At 45.6% G+C, this 18555-nt stretch overlaps 1 protein-coding gene across 2 annotated transcripts in view; it reads left to right on the top strand.

Annotated features, from left to right (window-relative positions):
* Positions 1–17959, top strand: part of CDC42 (cell division cycle 42) — a 28644-nt gene extending 10685 nt beyond the window's left edge. The window contains exons 2-6 of one of the 2 annotated variants that reach the window (XM_074161711.1): positions 2518–2659; positions 7293–7365; positions 9779–9888; positions 9999–10196; positions 15978–17959. In XM_074161711.1, the coding sequence (XP_074017812.1) occupies positions 2555–2659; positions 7293–7365; positions 9779–9888; positions 9999–10196; positions 15978–16067 (576 nt within the window). In that variant the 5' untranslated portion in view covers positions 2518–2554 and the 3' untranslated portion in view covers positions 16068–17959. Of the gene's footprint in view, positions 1–2517; positions 2660–7292; positions 7366–9778; positions 9889–9998; positions 10197–14435; positions 14613–15977 lie in introns of those variants that run through there. The other variant, XM_074161712.1, reaches the window with a different exon arrangement.
* Positions 17960–18555: the final 596 nt, after the last annotated feature.

The raw sequence follows: 18555 nt of genomic DNA, 5'->3' as shown, positions 1-18555 counted from the left end.
GGGAGACTGTCTCAAAGGGGTGGCCCCAGCGCAGTGAAGCTGCAGGTGGGTCTGCTCCTCCTCTTGTGAGAGTGACTGGGAGGAGCAAGGACAGCTGGAGCAGAGATTTCCTGAGTTCCAGTTGAAATTGGAAAAGCTGGGAAGCCCAGTGTGGGGAGTTCTGTGCTACATTTGTTAAATGAGACGAATTAATGAAGGTGCTACCTGTGCTGTGCAGTGACATAGCTAAGTGGCTGCATTTGAGGCCATCCCAAAACAAAAGGAGGGGATGGTGCTTTATGGCCCGGGCAAGGCTGGTAATTTAGGCTGGCTTTAGTTGGAGTGTGCTTGAGTTGGTCAGCTATGTCTGGGACCTGTTTTGATGTGTTTTTTTCTTTTAAAATCTACTAAACAAGTGACTCATCCCTTTCTACCTTTCTTTTAAGCATGAAGCCTTTCTTAATTTGGGATTGAGCTACTCAGTTCCATTGCCTGCTTTCTTCCTGGTGACTTTTTTTTATTCTAAAATGTGACTTTTTCTCTGTGATCAATGCTGCCAGCGTGGCAGGGCAGGGTATGTGAGCACCTTTCCAGTCCAGGCAATGTTGACTGATACTACTTAGGTATAAAGAGTTGAGCTGACCTGAACACAGAAAATGTCTTTTTGAAATGGAAACGATTGCCTCATCCTGAGTAAATGTGTGTTTTCTTCAGGGCTAAACTTCAGAGCTTTTTGTAGTATTAATGAGGGACCTGTTGATTTGGCTTAGCTGTGCAAGCTGCTGATCGTCCTGTGAAGCTGAGCCCTGCTGCATAAATCAACAGATTTTATTATTTTGATATTGAAATATGGCATCAAGTAGAGGCCTGGTGATAAGACCTGGTCCTCCATCGTCTCTGTACATTGAAAGCAGATGTATAGATAGCAGTGCTGTGAGCGCCTGACGTACCAGATGCGAGTGGTGGCCTGCTCTGAGGCTTTGCTGCCATTTCCTACCATGGCCTGCTGTGGAGCTCTGTGGCTTGTGGGAGCACGGGGGGTTAGTGTTCCCCTACAAGGGCTGTTTTTAGGAATTTCTGAGATGTTTATTATGAAGGTAGCTGGTGCTGTCTAAATCTTTGAGCATCCCTGCAGCATCTGAAGAAAAGCCAGTGGTATAAGGCTTGTTTTGAGTCACCAGCAATTACCTTTCCTTGCAAGCGGAATGATGGGATGTGCAGTGTCAAATCATGTTGTTAGCTATGACCTGGAGTTGCATTGTATTTCTTCCAGATCGCTCTGAGAAGTGAAATCCCCAGGGGGTGCCCAAATACATAGTTCAGCAGGGATTAATTCCATTTTTTTTTTTTTTCTTAAAATGCAGTTACCCAGAACTGAGAGCCATGGCAACATCCTTGCTAGGCTAATGCAGTGCTGCTGTTCTGAGGGTGAATTTCCTGCAGTGGATGTCTCTTCTCGTCCTCTCCCCCCGCACAGGGGCTAACTCAGTTTGCAAGTCTTTGTTGCTGTAAATAAAAGTACTTCCAATAATATAGGAATGTTGAAAGTCAGTGGGAGCTTTGCTGGGATCAGGATTTCACACCTGTATGTGAATGAATGGCCAAAGGTCTGGACTTTTCTAATTAAAGTATTACATTAATGGAGGGCAGCTGTGTCTGGCACTGGAGGTAGCTAAATAATGTTTGGAGGAGGTATTGATGGCAAATATTTATTTAGTTTACGTGCTGGGATGGTGTTGAAGAAGCTGGGTGCATCATGGTTCTGTAATGCCTGGGGAATAATGGGATTCCTTGGGAGCCTGATGCCCTGAGCTGCTCGGTGCTTTGGCCGCTGCGAAGTGGGGATAAAGGAACATGTTTAGTGACTTTAACCAAAAGATTGTAAAACTGCACTTGGGCTTTAAAAAAACCACAACCAACCAACCAAAAAAAAAAAAAAAAAGAAGCAGGGGGGGAGGAATTAATCATGTTTACTTCTGTCTGTACCTGCTTACTTTTGTCCCATAAACTAGTTTCAAAGCTCATACCATTGTGTTTCCTGCTGAGCCACATTTACTGAAGTGCTCTCCAGAGGGAGGATCTCTTGGGAGGAGTGTATGTTACTTAGCAGCTATCAAGACCCAAGTCACACCTTTGGCTTTCTAAGGCTGGATGCTTCCACGCATTAAAAACAGTCTGGAAAGGCCTTAAGATCTTTTTCTTCACTAGGAAAAAAAATCACACTGAATTTATGTAGTCCTTCGCAATGTAGACAAGTGGCCATGCCTTAGGTGGTGGTGGCAGTTGTGTGCAGTGGGAGGAGGGGTCTGGCTGCAGGGAGGAGGTATTTGCATTTATGAAAATCAGCAGCTTCCCGTTGTGTGTGTGTGTGTGATGGAGAGAACGGATCTAACACCTGATCCGGGAACACCTATTTTCAGATCCTATACGTGCTGTTGGTGGTTTGGGCTCCAGTCGAAGCTCATCAGTGACGTGTACTGCTGTCTCCTGAGAATGAGAAACATCTAAATATGTGTATCTTTTTTTTTTCTCTTCTAGGTTCTCATTGGAGTTGATATTCTAGTAGACTTCAGCTATGCAGACGATCAAGTGTGTAGTTGTGGGTGATGGTGCTGTTGGTAAAACCTGCCTCTTAATTTCTTACACAACAAATAAATTCCCGTCGGAATACGTACCAACGGTAAGTGTGAGAGTGGCTCCGGTTGTTCTTTGGGCATGATGGGGTCAGGCAGTGCGGGTTTCCTTCCTAACTAGCCTTTGTGGCACATGTGCCTTAATACTGGGTCTTACAGCCCACTTTCCTGTTGGAGACTAATTAGTACATCATGGAAAAGCACTGATGGGTGTGTTTGGGGCACTGCTGGTACCTGGTAGTGCTGGGGGCCTTTCCCGTATCTGGTCAGTTCCTGCTGCTTTGCGGGGTCTGAGCTTCTCTGTTGATGGGCACCAGCAGAATTCTGTTCACACGACTATTAGCAGTTGTTAATACTGTTAAGTGGAGAGCAAGGAGCAGGAACATCTGCTTTCCCACTCGCGCTCTAGTTCTTACCGCATCTTCATTTTTAGGGAATAGTATTTTATGTTGCTAGAATAGTTGGTGACTACACTTAGAAACGAGCAGTGGAAAACATTGCTTTGCAGCTCTGAAAGGCCCAGAGGTCCTGCAGTGAGCTGTGGAGCCTGGCTGGGTATTTCTCACGTGCTCAGCTGAAGTCATGTTTGCATCTAGACTGCCCACTCTCATTCATTTGTACTTCCAAACACTTGCCATCTTTGCGTGTGGGCCTTGACTGTTTCTAAGTAACCTTTTGGAGTCTTACAGGCTCAGTTTTCTGAGATACTGAATCCCTTGGCTTATCTAAAGATCAAGTTGGGAACAGTTTGCTGACTGCCTGCAAGGCACACGAGCGTTATCTTTGTAATAGAAAAGTGCTTTTCTTGTTAATATTGCATATGAAGATCAGTGAGCTGACACCGAGGTGGTTTAGGTTTTTAGTGAGGTTGCTGCAAGAGACTTTGACATCTGGATGCTCTTTTTACCAGTTTTCTCTGTTATGGACCTGAAAAGGCCATCTTCTACACATACCCAAACTGAAGAGTTTATCCAGATACCCCAAACAGATTTGGGTCTGGAAACTGCGGACAACTGCATTGTGAAGAGGTTGAATGTCTGTTGGTGGAAGGGTCAATGGTCTTTTCTGCTATTATGAAGCAATTCAAAAGAAGAACTATCTCCTCTGAGATGCAGGGTAGCTCCTGCCTGATGGCTCTTCCAGAATAGCTACTTCTTTATAAAAATGTCCTCTCTTTGTGGACAGAAAGTTGCAGTGAACATCATTGCCTCTTTTTGAGGTATTGGTTTTGTACCCTAGCCAAAGATCTTCCACTTCCCAAATTTGAGGTTTGTTAAGAATAGGACAGAACTCCACAGAATGAAAATGTTTGTGTTTAGTTATAGATCTGGAACTAAAGAAGGGGCTCCCAAACCTGAGAGCATTCAGGTTGGATGCAGTGACCACTGTTAGGAACCTGAGGTCGTGCTTTAGGCACAGCGACCCAAGTTCATCTCACGGAGCTCCTCTCGTTATGGACTGGGAGGGAAGAAGTAGTGTTTGAAACGGCGTTTTGCCATTCTCAAGTTTTTGAGAGTGGTGTTAAATATCCTGCTGTGATGCTTTTGGGGCAGCCACATCCCGTGCTGCATCTGTGGGACTCTGCTTGCCCTACCTAAGCTACTCTTTATGGTTAAGACCAAATGAGAGAGGTCAGGGAGTTCAGGCAGGGAGCGTTTCTATACTTACCCCTAGTGAAATGACCCTTAATTATGTTGAAAAATGTTATAATCTTAAAACATGTATTTTGAAAGCTTGTTAGTTTGTCTGCTGTCCTGCAGATGGTAGCACTGTCTACAAATCCCTGCAAACAGGCAGTGTGGAACAGCTACTCAAAAGAACAAAGTCGCTTCCCAGTGAAGTGTGCAGAGGCTTATTTATTGAGCCTTTTAAAACTGTCCCGTGTTTCTGGAATAGTATTTACCACTGAACCTCATGGCTTGAGGAACTCGCTGTTCTGGGGATATCACAGGCTATTCCTAGTTCTGTGGATGGCCTGGAAGAACGTTTCATGCTCTGGAAACTGGTAAGTAACTCTGATATTCCAGCTAATACTCTAGTAATAAATGGGCAAAGAAATAGAACAGATAACACTGTTCCCAAAACGAAAGCAACCTGTCTGGGTGTTGACAAGCTTTAATGTTCCCAGAATGTTTGTGGCTGAATAAGGACCCTCAAATAAAGTAGGTAGGACTCAATCTGCTTAGTAAAAATGTTTAAGCAGGAGAAAAACCCTGCAGATAATTTCTTTTTTTTTAATTATTTTTGAGAGCCTGGTAAATACTATTGGTAGCTCCAGGCCAGCACAGGGACAAACACCAGGATTTGATGGTTGGAGTAGATGATCTTAAAGGTCCCTTCCAGCCTAGACAATTCTATGATTCTATGATTCTACCTGCAGCAGCTACAGCATCACAGCAGGATACTTAACAGCACTCTCAAAAACTTCAGGGTGGCAAAACTTGTTTTCAGATGTTACTCCTTTCCTGCTGGTCGATAATGAGAGGATCATACTGGTACTGCAGCTGGTTTGTCACCTGCATGTGTTTGATGTCACTGCCATTCTCGAAGGCAGCGAGGGGCATGTCTGTGGAAAGGTAGTGGCAGATCAGGGGCTCACGCCACCTGCTCTAACGGGCTGTCTGGCACTGGCAGGAACTGAAACTTCTTGTTGGGCTAATTGTTGCTCTCGCTCTTAGCCTCTTTGCCACAACTGAGGATGGAATTCTCTGTGGGTTATGCTATGAGACTGGAGTTGCCAGGTTTGCCTGAAGGCCAGCCGTGTAACTCTGGCCTCCTTAGAGCTGAACCCCAGAGGTTTTGAATAACAGCTGTACCTTAAAAAAAAAAAATAAAAAAAAAAAAAAAAATCCCATTTTGCAGATAGGGAACTTAAACCCACAAAAAAAAAAAATAGTGAGGGAAAATGCTTGCTAACCCCCCTAAGGGGCAGCCACAAGCAGTAATATCACCTTGCTGACCCCTGGGCAAAAATGAGGGGATGTCTTTGGGGGATTAAGCTGCCAACCATCCTCGGGCATCTGGAGGAGCAAGTACTATGACCTTCAGCACAGAACATTGCAGTGTCTTGTCCTGTACCTGGCCTTAGAGGAGTTCTCATCCTGACTGGTCCTCTGGGGTCTTGAAGCTGTGGTATATTGAACGTGCTCTGGGAAATGCCTTCCACCCTCCTCCAGCCTGAAGGTCTTCCTTGTAGGTGGATGCTTTCTGGGGCGTTCAATAAGGCAAAGGCAGGGCAGCGTGTAAAGGATTGGGCTGCAGGTAATGGAGATGAGTGGAGAAATCTCTCGCAATATTTTAAAATCCTGAATGCTAATCCAAAACAGCGTGAGAGTTGACTTCTAGCTGATGTTTCTGGGGCCGTAGCTGCTGTCTCGGTTGCTGCCACTTGTGAAAAGTGGAAGAAATTAGCGTGGTGTCAGGTATGGCTTTAGCCAGGGCAGTCGGATGGGAAGGAGAAGGATGGGAACTCTTGGAAGTTCAGCTCTGAAGTGCTGTCTTGCCGGTCTTATATCAGTTTTTAGTGGGATTTTCTCAAGGACCTAAGCTCTTCCTAAAGCCCTGTTGGTAGATGCATGTGACGGCTTATTTCTCCATGTCCCTCCCTCCCTGCTTCCATGAAGAGCTTGTGAGATGGCTGCTGGCCTCTTCAGTGGTGTGGTTTTTTTCAGCTGCGGGAGCTGCTCAGGCTTTGGTTTTGTGTTGAAGCAGAGCTTCCCTGTTCGTATTCCAGATCCGGCCTGTCTCCGAGTGACCTGCAGCCCCGAGTGCAGGGACAGGCGCTTGGGGTTTTTGGTGGGAAGGATTTTTTGCCAAAGGCGCTTCCTGAAACACTGTCTATTGTGGTTCTGAAGATAAAGTGATTATTGAAATTATATTGTCTGAGGTCACTGTTCGTACTCTTAGTGCTGAGCATGTGGGTGTTGAAGGAGAAGGCTTTGGGAAGGTCCTTATGCTCAGCTATGTTGGAAACAAGTTACCGGGGAAGGCTTTTTGGTTGCGCTGGCTGCCCCGTGAGGCAGGTCTGCCTGTGAGACGGGACGGTTGTGCCAGGTGCTGTACAGAGACAGTGGAACTTGGGCTCTGGAGCTGGATTTTCCATTTAGATTGAGAGTGGATTTGGCACGGACTGATTTTGATGAACTGTATCACTTCCTCCAAAGATGGAGGATAAATTCTTATTGAAGACAGGACTCTATTGAATTCTGTAGATGGTCAGACAGGCAAACTCCAGACCCCTCTGTCCTGTGAGCAGCAGCCCCGGAGCTCTGTGCCCTGAAGGGCCAGGCTGAAGTTCATCAGCGGTGTCGTTGTGGGGACGTGTTACTGTGTCAGGCTGAGAGTGCAGGTTGGGATTTCTGTGGCTGTGTGGGAAACCTCTGCAGTTACGGGCAGGAGTGGTTGCAGGTGTGTTTTCCCTGCTCTGTGCAGTGGTGTTCCCAGTGTGTCTGTTCCTGAGATACCTCATGGAGACAGCTCTGGTGTCCCTGTTCCAAATGGAATTGTCCCATTAACAGCCATAACGGGAACAGCGCTGTCAGCCTGATGGCTTCTCTGATCCTGGGCAGATCACTCTTGTACCAATCTGCAGTGCTCTGGCAAGGTGAGTAGGACATGGTTTGAAAGATGCCTTATTCGCATCCTCTTAAATGTGCTTTTTTTTTTTCTCTTTCTCACCAGGTTTTTGATAACTATGCTGTAACGGTGATGATTGGAGGAGAGCCTTACACCCTAGGCCTCTTTGATACTGCAGGTGAGAAATCAAGTGCTTGTGTCGTAACTGCCCAAGATTTAGTTGAAATGATATTAAACACAAAGACATACAGTTGGTTCTTTTTTTTTTCATGAAAGAGAAAAATCTTTCTTGATTCTTCTTTCCTGACCTTTGAGTTTATTTAAATAAAGTTTATCTAAAAATAAAACTACCCCAAACCCAACACAAAACAAGAAAACCTTCCACTTCCTGTAGGGCTGTTTTATTTTGTGACACCAAATGACAAGTTTCAAACTCTCACCTCTATTCTGGGGGATACCTGAAGGATAAGGGATTTTTATGTGCTTAAATGGAATTAAAGGAGAAAACTGTGTTGAATAAAATCTGTGGATTGTATGTGGTTTTTGTTTAGTAAATAGCCTATTTTTTGGCCAAATTTCAAGACAGAATGGCTAATGTTAGAACACCTTGGATGTGCACATGGCATGTGTCTGTGTTCGTAACACGGATGGAGTCAGGATGTTGTGTGGAGTTCCATAAACCTCTCTCACTCTGGGCTTTTTTAAAATTAAAAATAAATCTGCACGCTTCTTTGTGATTATTAGACCGTATCTTAATTTCTGGCTGCAGAAACGTACAGTGATTAAATAGCTACACATGCTGCTTTGCACACGTAGAAATTTAGCAAGAAAGGGTAGAAACTGGTTGAACTGCTAGTTACCCAGTCCCCAACTGGTAACGATACTGAAGTGGTACGGCAGCATCGGATATTATACGCTCTCCTTCCAGGGTGTCCTTCCAGAGAGCTTAGTTGATGAGCTGTTACCTAAATTGTCTTGGTAGATTAAAGTTCTGTTTCCAGATGGATTCTTAACAGATGCATCGTTAGTGTCTTGATTAATGAAATGCTCTTATGCTTCCAGTTAAACAATATAGCTTCAATTCTTCACTTTCTTCACCTAAATGTGATTTGTGTGTTAGTGATTGCAGACTCCCTAGTTCATGGATAAGGAGCAGGCAGAGAAGAGGCTCCTCCCTCACAGCTGTGTGGGGACCAGTGTTACTGGGTGTCAGCTACAGCATCCTGGTCCCTGCAGAGGCGAGAGCTCCATGAGGGCCTTCTCTACCCATATCCCTGTACTGTCTGTCAGCGTGAGGGCAGGAATCCAGCTGGGAATTCTCAAAACTTACCAAGTGGCTTTAGTGCATGGAGCTGACTTCATGCACTTGTGCGTGTAAAGGCTTTCCTTTCGGAGCTGGGCTGCTGCAGTGGAAGCTTTTGTTTGTTAGGGTTTGCCTGCTTTTTGCATTTAGAATGCACTTCTGCATTTAGCTGGCTACTATTTAAGCAGCCAGCACAAGTTACAGAACAGTGGATAAACCCCCTATTACTAACTGTCAAGAAAAAAGAAGTCCTTATTTTGAACTTGTACTATAAAACAAAGCTTTTTAGAGTAGTCTCTTACAGTCACAAGGCATTTTGGTCGGTGCTCAGCTCCAGCCAAGTGGCAGCTGTAACAAGCTGATTAGACCCTTGTCTCCAAAGTGCAGATCTTCCTCTAGTGAGACATCCCAGGTGTTGAGTCACCTTCAAGATCCCCAAGCTCTTTGTCCTGTGTGATGGGTGGGAGAGCATCAGGTGCAATCTGAGGCATTTTGAACAAGTGTTTCTGATTTGGTTGTCAGCAAGTGCAGCAGCTCCTCTAGTGCCAGGCCCCGTTTCCAAGAACTGTTACTGGGGCAGGAGGAGGTTGGGGAATGAGCTTGGGCAGTGGGGCTGGTGGGTCAGTGCTGGTGGTGCCTACAGGGACTGACTGCTCTCTGGTGGGCAGAGGAGCGCAGTGGCCTCTGAAGCACAGCCTGGGCCAGAAATTTGCTGTGTTTTTAGGGGAATGCTTCTGGGTGGCCTCAACACACTCGCCTCTAGCAGCAGCATCCTCCTCTCGCTGCGTGGAGGATACTTCGCTCATGTTTGCGAGCGTAGGTCAGAACAGTCTAGTGAAGAAAACTATTTCTCCTGCCCCTCCCCCAAACTGCAGGGTTTTTGAAGGATAATGAAATTTGATGGCATAATACTTATAACGAATGGACTAGGTGCAGAAGATTTCATCTATAACCAGATCTGTCTTCTGCAACTTTTCGTTATAATTGAGGAAAGTGTTATTTACACAGTCTGAGGGTGCTTGATCTAAACATTTATTTGAGCGTGCTCCTATCAGAATTCCAAGCTCTCCTGTGACTTCAGGGAGCTTGTTGTTACACAGCAACTGAATGAATTCTGTATTTGAAAACTAGGATTTTTGAATGTTTGGGTTCAGAGCATGTGTATTTGCTTAGGAGTTAGGATTAATCACACTAATGCCATTGTGCTGGAACATGCATTCCAAGTACCCATAAAGGGCAGTGTTTCATTGTCTGGGTCTAATTCTGTGTTAATTTTCTCCTCTCTTAGGTCAGGAAGACTATGATAGATTACGACCCCTCAGCTATCCACAGACAGATGTATTTCTGGTCTGTTTTTCAGTGGTGTCTCCTTCTTCATTTGAAAATGTGAAAGAAAAGGTTGGTCGAACTCTAAATCAAAAAAGGGAGCTGCTGCGGTGATTTTGGAAATAGGTCAGGAGTTCTCTTTAAGTGGTTAGTAACAAATATTCTGTTTTCTCTGTCTTTAGTGGGTACCTGAAATTACTCACCACTGTCCAAAGACTCCTTTCCTGCTTGTTGGGACCCAGATTGATCTAAGAGATGATCCCTCAACAATTGAGAAACTTGCCAAGAACAAGCAGAAGCCCATAACTCCAGAGACGGCTGAAAAACTGGCCCGGGACCTGAAGGCTGTCAAATACGTGGAATGCTCTGCACTTACGCAGGTGAGAGTCGGTCTTTGACCATTTTTGTGTGCTTATATTCCACGCTTTTTTCAGTTATGGGGAAAACCACCTCCCTATGGATGTGAAAGGGTCTAAGTTCTGTTTCTGCTGTTGACTCAGTGGCTTTCTCTTCGTCCTGTGGTTCTGAAGTGCAAGGAGCTGGCAGTGGTACAAAGCAAAGCAGCCCATGAAGGTTAGGTGTAGTGTAGGGGTGATGGAGGAGGGTGTTCTCGCTGTGTTTGCTGGAGGAAAACAGCTATCGAAAACCTAAATACGGGCAGTAAATGGGTTAGGACACAGAATGCAGCTCCCTGCTGGAGAGAGCAGGCAAAGAAAAAAAAAAATAATACCTCTGGGAAAAGTCAATTCTGGCACTTGTAAGACTAGAAGCCTTCGAACTTGAGCTGCTTCCTCTTCCTGTGCGGTCAGTGGTGAGCTGTTTCCTGTGTCCGCCTTGATGGAAGTTCTGGTGAAAGAGAAAATAACAATGAAATAGTTCTTAAGACATAAACACTGTGATGTTGTGTGAATTAACTTGTGAACATGAGTCTAAAGCCAACTGAAACGGCTGATCTGAGGCCAGGAAACCTGGTTGTCCTTCCCCTTCAGGTTTGGAACACCAGGGTGAGGTGGGTGGGAGCCTGGTGCCTTCACTGTGGATGCTCTGGGAACGTAATTTTGCGTGCCTAACCTTGCAGAATTGACTACAACTCTTTAGCAATTTCCTTAATGCTACACTGTACAGAATTTTTTCTCTATGTGATGTGCATGAACTCGGGGCGCACAGTACCAAGCCCCTTGCTCTTTCCAGTCCCGGTGTGCATTCATCGCTATCTTGAGCACGAAGCTTTCCTGCTGAACTTCATGAAGGCTGAAGTTCTGCTTACCTCGCACCTTTTGCCTGGATTGCATGTTGACTCTTCCATTTGGGATCCTGAGACTTTTTTTTTTCTTTTTTTTTTTTTTTTTTTTGTAACAAAGCTTTCCCTGAGCATTTGCTGAGGAGGAAGAGGCTTTTGAACTTGTGCCGGACGCTGGTGCTGGAGGTGTCATGGCTGGGCACCCTCAGTTCCACCTGGGAATCCCTCATCCAAAGGTGCTCTCAGCTGCGCTTCCTCACTGCCTGTGTGCCAGCTGAGGGTTATTTGTGCTTGAGCCAATTCTCTTACATCAGTTCAGTCCCTAAATTCCACTTCAGATGGTGTCTGGCACATCTGAGTTCTGCTGCCAACTAGAACCTGCTACCGGGATAAGCACATACCAGGACTCTGTCCCGTATGAGACCCTTTCCTCTGTAGCTTTAAATTCACCTTGTTTATTCTGCTCAAATTGAATGGAAGCACTTAGAATCACCTGAGTAAGAGCTGACATGATGAAAAATTTTGGTGTTTATCCATTCTTTTTATTTCCAGATAAACTAAACTGTGTCTGTTACAGAGAACAGCTTTATGCACTTGGAAGCTCAGCCTGAATTTCTTCCAGAGCACTAGTGCTTGTTGTACCCATCGGTGGTGTTAGGAATTGAGAGTAGTGTGGGAGGAAGGTTCAGGAGCCTTCTCACCTGGAAGACTAGTGGGTTTGCATCTCATTTGTTGTCAGCTCCCCTCACAAAGCAGCTATTTCAGCGATAGCTGCCAAGCACAAATGTAGATTATCTGTGAGGGGTTGTTTGACGTTCCCGGCAGTGATGGAGCTGCTGAATGCAGAAGTCTTTCCTGGCTCTCCTGGCCAGAAGGGTGGCGTTCCTACCTGCCAGGCAATGCTGTGGTAGCTGGGTTAGACTCAGCTGGGTAGTTCAGGCTCTCTTTACCTTGGCTTCAGTCGACACAGTTCACTGCAGTCCAGGCTGGCTTTCTTCCTTCCCAACTAATTTACAAATGACTCTGACACCACAGTAGCAAGTAACGATAAAATCAAGGAGCCAGAGCATGTTTGTTTGTTTGTTTGTTTTTCCCCTGGGAGGAAAAATTTGCTTGTCTGTGTGGAAGAGCCAATGTTCTGAAAGGACTAGGTGAGTTGTAAGAGGCGGAATTTTTGAATGTTTTCTGTGAAGCCAGAATATCTCCTCCTTGAGTTTGGGTGACTCTGCAGGACCGAGGAGTCGGTTCCACCCCCCCTTTCTTCAGGTTGTGGAATCCCTGTTTGTGACAGAGGCACTTTCAGTGTCTGTCTGCAACTTTTCTCTTCCAAATAGCACCCAATAGCACTGTAAAAAGTGGGATAACGCTTTGCTTTTGGGAAAAGGTGACTGACACAGGTTACAAGTAGAATTATTGTTGCTTCTTCTACACTTAGGAGTTAAATGCCTGAGTGGCCTTTCTGAAGCTCAGTGCTGGTGCCTAACACAGGGAGAACTTTGAATTCTGTTCCTTTTTTCCCCCTGATGCTGGGTTGACAGCTTTGACACAGATTTATGAAGTGTCTTAAAGTGCATGTGAACAGAGTGGGTACAGGGAGCCTGAACTCAGCCCGCTCCCCAGTGCAGCACTGGAGCTGTGTTGCTTTAACTGGGGTGTGGAGGTGGCATCGAACACGGGTCCCTTCCTGTGGTTACTCTTGTACCATCCAGGCTTTTAACCCCAATCCCATTTTCACAACAATTTTGTCCCTGTCCTGTTTTTTTTTTTCCCTCTTCCCTCATTCTGTTTTTTTTTGCCAAGTCCTTCAAAACAAATCCTAAATTCTCTTCTCTTAAATGAATTTCTCCTGTGCAATGGGAAAACAAGAGTCCCTGAGTAGGAGGATTAAGGAAGCATGTTTTCTTGGCTCTTGCCCTGCCTGGATTCCTAATCTATCTAACAGTACGTAATTGAGTTTATTACTACAGTCTTATTCTTGCAGAGAAAGAAAATCTAATTAGTGCTCAGACTTCACACAGGCGTTATTTATCTGCAGCCTGTAGCTCTTTTGTCAGCCTGGGTTACAACTCATTAAAAAAAAAAAAAAGTTGCTGGGGAGGATGTACAGAGTGATTGTACCCGGTGATTTCCTTAACTTCTCGTCTTTCAAGTATAATCTTGCATGTAACACGATGGACTTAAATGTTTCCAGATGGAATTGACTTCCAGATCTCCCATGTATGTGCTTCGGTAAAACAAGATTAAAGACCTTCTGAAAGGGATATGTCCAGTCTAACCTGTGAGGGAGAAACCAGTTATGTTTGAATGATTTAAAAAAAAAAAAAAAGAATCTTAATTTTGCAAATACTACAATTGTTTACAGGAAGTACTTTAAGCTTTTCTGTCTGTCTTTGGCTGGGATAAAGCAGTTCTGAATTTCTGAGGGTCACACTCAGGACGGTAGATTTAGGCGAGTCCAGTTGGCACAACCTGAGCCAGGTTTCGGTGCTGGTGTCCCTTTGCGGTGTGGGAGCGGTGACACTGGGGTGTCCTGCCGTGCCTCCTGCCCCGCTGTCACCCCCGCAGGCTCCCTGCAGCTCTGACTGCTCCTGGTGTGGGATCGCTGTTATTCCAGTCCTAACCCTGTTCCTGCCCTCCCGTGACTGGAGTGAGTGGTTAATTCTCACTTTGGTACCTGAGCTGAATAACTGAAGTCACCGTTTCCGAGCTGGCTCTCGCTGTGGAAGCAGCTGCGCTGGGAAGGTGTTGCATTGCTGCTTCAAAGCCTGACAGCCAGTGTCTGAGGATGAGGATGGTGTACTGGGGGGTACCACTTCCATCCCAGATCTGGTTTCCCAGCCATCTGGAAATCTTCAGTTATTCAGGGGCTGAATTCACAAAGCAGAGGAGTGGTTTGGAGCCTTTGCTCTGGACTGGTTGCCACTGGGCTAACTGGGAGCAGTGAGCCCATGTGTCTGACATGCTGTTAGCCACAGTGGGAGACAAAAAAAGGTTTACCTGACCTTTGGGATCCTGTGGGGGGACAAAACTGCTCTCCACTGGGCACAGTCCCCCGTAAACTCCCGCAGTGTGTGTTCAGCAGTTCTGTGGAAACCACCAGCTTTTGTGCGGTCCCTCCCACCCCGTCTTTGTGCCTCTGCCCCTCTGGGTGTTCCTTTGGTCTCACTCGGTCTCTCGCACCTTCTGTCTGTCTCTGTTGACTTCTGGGTCACCTAATCGAGATTTCCTCCCAGGATCTACTTTGTGTTTTTGCAAAGTAAATCCGTTTACTGCCTCTGTGAATTCAGCCTGGTCTGTCCTGAATGCTCTTTGTATCTGCTTGTTTTTCTCTAATCCTCTAACCTGGCTGCTGTTTTTTCTCCTCCCCTCTGTCTTGTAGAGAGGTCTGAAGAATGTGTTTGATGAGGCTATCCTAGCTGCCCTCGAGCCTCCGGAAACTCAGCCCAAAAGGAAGTGCTGTATATTCTAAACTTTCTCCTTCCCCTCTTGCTGCTGCTTCCTCTGTCCCACTACTGTAGAAACCTGGTTAAAAAACCGAATAAAACCACCTTGATTGAAAGCTGTTGTGTCTGCTTACCATCTCAGAGCAACCTCTGTATTAGCTCTTGGACTGAAAATATTTAAGATCTTTAGTAAAACGTTGTGACCGTGGAACATGAACTGGACTCGCTTAACTCTCTGCTGCTTGGGTTGCCAGATGTGGGTAGCTTAATAATTCAGGCTAGTGGGGGAAAGGATTTGGTTACATCATTATTTAAAGAAAGATCAAAAAGAATGAGACATGATGTTTGATCTTCCTGAATCCAACTGGAAGAAACAATGCGTGTTTTTTCTCAATTTCTACTTGTGACTCTTGTTAACTGTATTTGCATGACAAAAGTACATGGAACGGTGATCTGCAAGTTACGCTGTAATGTGAAGGGTTTTCTGGTTCTCCTGTGTGCAGTGAGATGATGTTCTGTTGCTGTTGCTTTGGCTGTCTGTGCTGTAGTGGAGTATTTGTCGGTCCTTGGGGGGAAGGAAATATCAATGTACTTGCTACTGCTTTATGAACTGTTAAAAATTCTTGCTTTCACTAACATGGTAGAGCTCTTCATTTCAATAATAGATCCTTAAAGCCTGTTACTGTAAGATGTAAAGCTGCTTCTTACTCTCATGCTTCTGATTTTTATTGTTTTAAGGAGAAAACATCAATTGTAGCTTGTCTTTAAATTTTGAAATTAAAAATTGCGGTTGTTTGTATAAATGACTGATGAAGCTTTATTCCGATTTGCACTTTCTGGCTTCAGTTTAACACTTTAACGCACTGTACGGTCCCCGCTTCCTGCTCCTCCCATCCCCACTCCTCCGAGACCCTGCGCAGCTTCTGGGCTCAGCCTGGCCGCTTCCCACCCCGGGGGGCTGGGGACCGGCAGCCCCACCAGAGCGGGTCCCGCACCCATTTATCGCTGCATGTTTGCCTTGTCCCTGCTCTTCCTTGCCTTGTCCCTCTCCTCCCTGACACACTGTGTCTGCGCTGCGGCACCCGTCGTGCTCCACATCCAGCTCTTCATTTGAATGCAGCACCCTCTGCTTTGGCATTAGCATGTGAAACGTGTTAGTAGCCAACTAATCATAAAAAAAAAACAACAAAACAAAACACCTTAAGGACATGACTTTGGTACGTGTGTGTTGCTCCTTGTGAAGTGTACTGGTCTGGTCTTGGAGGATGCGCGTTCCTGTTGGGAAAATGGGATGCTGCGCTAAGGAACTGCGAAGGGCGGCACCGCGGCTTGGGCAGCCGAGCACAGAGAGTCTGCAGTTGTAGAGACAAACCTCGGTTCGTTGTTAGAGGGGTTTGTCTGCCCTTGGCTTTCTGTGCTTTTGCTTGTGTGAAAACTCAAAAATGAGACTGCCCCTTTTTCTCTTTGCCCCTTTTCAGAAAGGCCTAAAGAATGTATTTGACGAAGCGATATTGGCTGCCCTGGAGCCTCCGGAGCCGAAGAAGACCCGCAGGTGTGTGCTGCTATGAACGTCCCTCCAGAGCCCCTTCTGCAAAGCTGGTGTTTGATGTCATACTAAAAGCAATGTTTAAATCAAACTAAAGATACAAATTTAAAAATTTGTTTTCGCAATAATGACAAATGCCCTGCACTCCCATCTCCCCCACACGATCCCTGTGTGAGATGAGAATGTTAGTGTTTATTCCCCAGTGCCCCCTCAATTCAGTTTAACTAGTTAATTTTGAGTAATTATGTATTATCAGAAAACACTGATCAGTACTAGTTTTTTATTTTGTTTACTATTTCTAATTTTTTTTTGTTTGTTTAAAATCCAGGCATGCTTGTGATGACTTTTTCTGTAACAGACTAATTCTAGGCTGTTTTACTGAAGCCTTGTCCCTTACGCCAGTCTGGCGAGACTTGGTTCTGGTTTCAAGAACTGGTAGGGCTGTTCAGCAGCCGGCAGCCTGGCTGGCAGCAGATTCTAGGTCTAAAGACAAATACAGGAAAGTAAAACGTCCCAAGCTGGTGCTCCTCTAAGGAGGAGTGTAGAAAATTTATCTGCATCTCCTCTGAAGTTGCCTTGTATCTCTTCCCCTGGCTTTCTACTGTGCAGGTCATGAATTTCTACCCCATCCTCTAAGTTATGAAGCCTTAGGAATAGGAGAATCCTTTCTCTGGATGCACCATCAGACTTGAAACTAGGTTGCCAGTCTCTCCCTTCATATTTGACTTGATGAGCTTTTTGTCACGTGCTGAAGAAATAACTGCACCTTTTAAAGCGTGCCCAGCTGATTCAGGTGGCTTTTAACAAATCCATCTTCTGCCAATCCTTAATGATTAGAGAAACGCTTACGGTGACCAGCACACACACACACTGCTGTTTGGGCGCTCTGAAAGGACCTGGTGTATGTGAAGACGAGTTTTGGAGCTGGCCCTGGTGGTGCATCTCGTACTGGATGCCTTGGCGTCCTTCAGGGAGGGGTGGAAAGACAGACCTGTGTCAGGAAGGCACTGCAGGAAGGGGGTTCTAGTCTTTAGTTTGGCACCACGTAGGGACCAGTTAAAGGAATCCCCTTGTTCTGCATTTTGCTCGAAAGTAATCTTGAACCTGTCAGATGGGTTCCAGCCCGCTGAGGATCGTGTGCAGGGTCCCTACGCAGACTGACTGCAGTGTTGGAGGGATTTTACCAAAAATATATTTTGGCTTGCAAATTCAAAGTGTGTGTGTTGTTTTTTTTTTTTTTTTTTTAAGACTTAGGGAATCTTCTCCATCTTCCAAAATTCCGATTTCTTGTAGACTCATTAGTGTTGAACCAATGCTTTTTCATGTCTAAGTTCTTTGTATATGCATTCTTTTCAGATGTATTAAACATAAAGTATCTTCACAAGCCTGCCTGAGGGTAGTTATTTCCCTTGCCTTTATCTTGAGTGTGAAGGACTTGTAAACACGGCTTGTATCCCTTGCGAGCCCCACTCTCCTCCTCGCAAGTTAGTTTGGGTCTTTCCTTAATGCTTTATCCCGTCGGTTCACGTCTTCCCTCATTTCTGGTGCTGGGCTCAGCTCTGTCAACCCTGCACTGATCTTTGCAGAGCCCTTGCTCGTAACCAACGCTGGGTTGTTAACGAAGGGAACTTGTTGTGCATGTTCCCCAATATTAAAAGTTGGCTTTTGGGGCTTATTGGACTCCTGCACCTCTTCTCTCTCTGTGGAAGTTTCCCGTTGTTCCCCATTCATGGGCAGATGCAAAAACTCTGAAGGGACAATTGACATCACACCTGTTCTCCCTCACAAAAACGCACAGGATTTATTACACTTTTTTGTTAATTCTCCAAAGAAATGGTGAACTCTTACGCTGTTGATCTATAATTTGTATTAATTATTAAAGCACATTTCAAGAGCTTCATTAAAGGTCACTTTTATTTTAAGAAGCTGACTTGTGGGTGCTGTAATCCGAAAGCTCAGTGTAAAATGTGTGTGTTTTTCACTTTGCGTAGTGTTTAGTGCTGCTGCCCGACTTCGCAGTTCAGTTTTTAATTGCTGCCTTCTGTGGGGAGGCTCGGCTGTAGGTCTGTGCCTCCCAGCTGAAGGTACTGCTGGGCACCAGCGGGAGCGCTGGTGGCTGCTGGGTGTGCTGACAGCAGATTAAAATAGGCTCCTGCACCTTCTGTAGCTAAACTCAATTCACGTGTCCAAAGCCAGCAGCAAGGCTGGGATTGTCTGTGTGAAATCAGGCAAGAAACTTCCTCTGAAGTGAAGGGGGAACCCCTTAGGACTTTTGCTTCAAGTAGCAGGGTTACCCAGTGAAGCCTTCTCTGTCTTGGGTGCATCCTTACATGGGGGGGTTATGTAGAGCTGCTCGTCCCTCTGCCTACCTTCTCTGCCAGTGACCTTCACGCAGGTCCATTTGGCCAAACAATAGAGTCTCTTCCGTTAAATGGGTGCCATGAGGTTAAACTGGGCTCTGGAGGGAATCCTGGAGGTGCTGGATGATGGAAGAACATCCTTTTCAAAGA

Source organism: Numenius arquata, chromosome 20 (assembly GCF_964106895.1).
Source record: "Numenius arquata chromosome 20, bNumArq3.hap1.1, whole genome shotgun sequence".
In the NCBI taxonomy this organism is placed as follows: domain Eukaryota; kingdom Metazoa; phylum Chordata; class Aves; order Charadriiformes; family Scolopacidae; genus Numenius; species Numenius arquata.
This window is presented reverse-complemented; position numbering and strand designations above follow the sequence as displayed.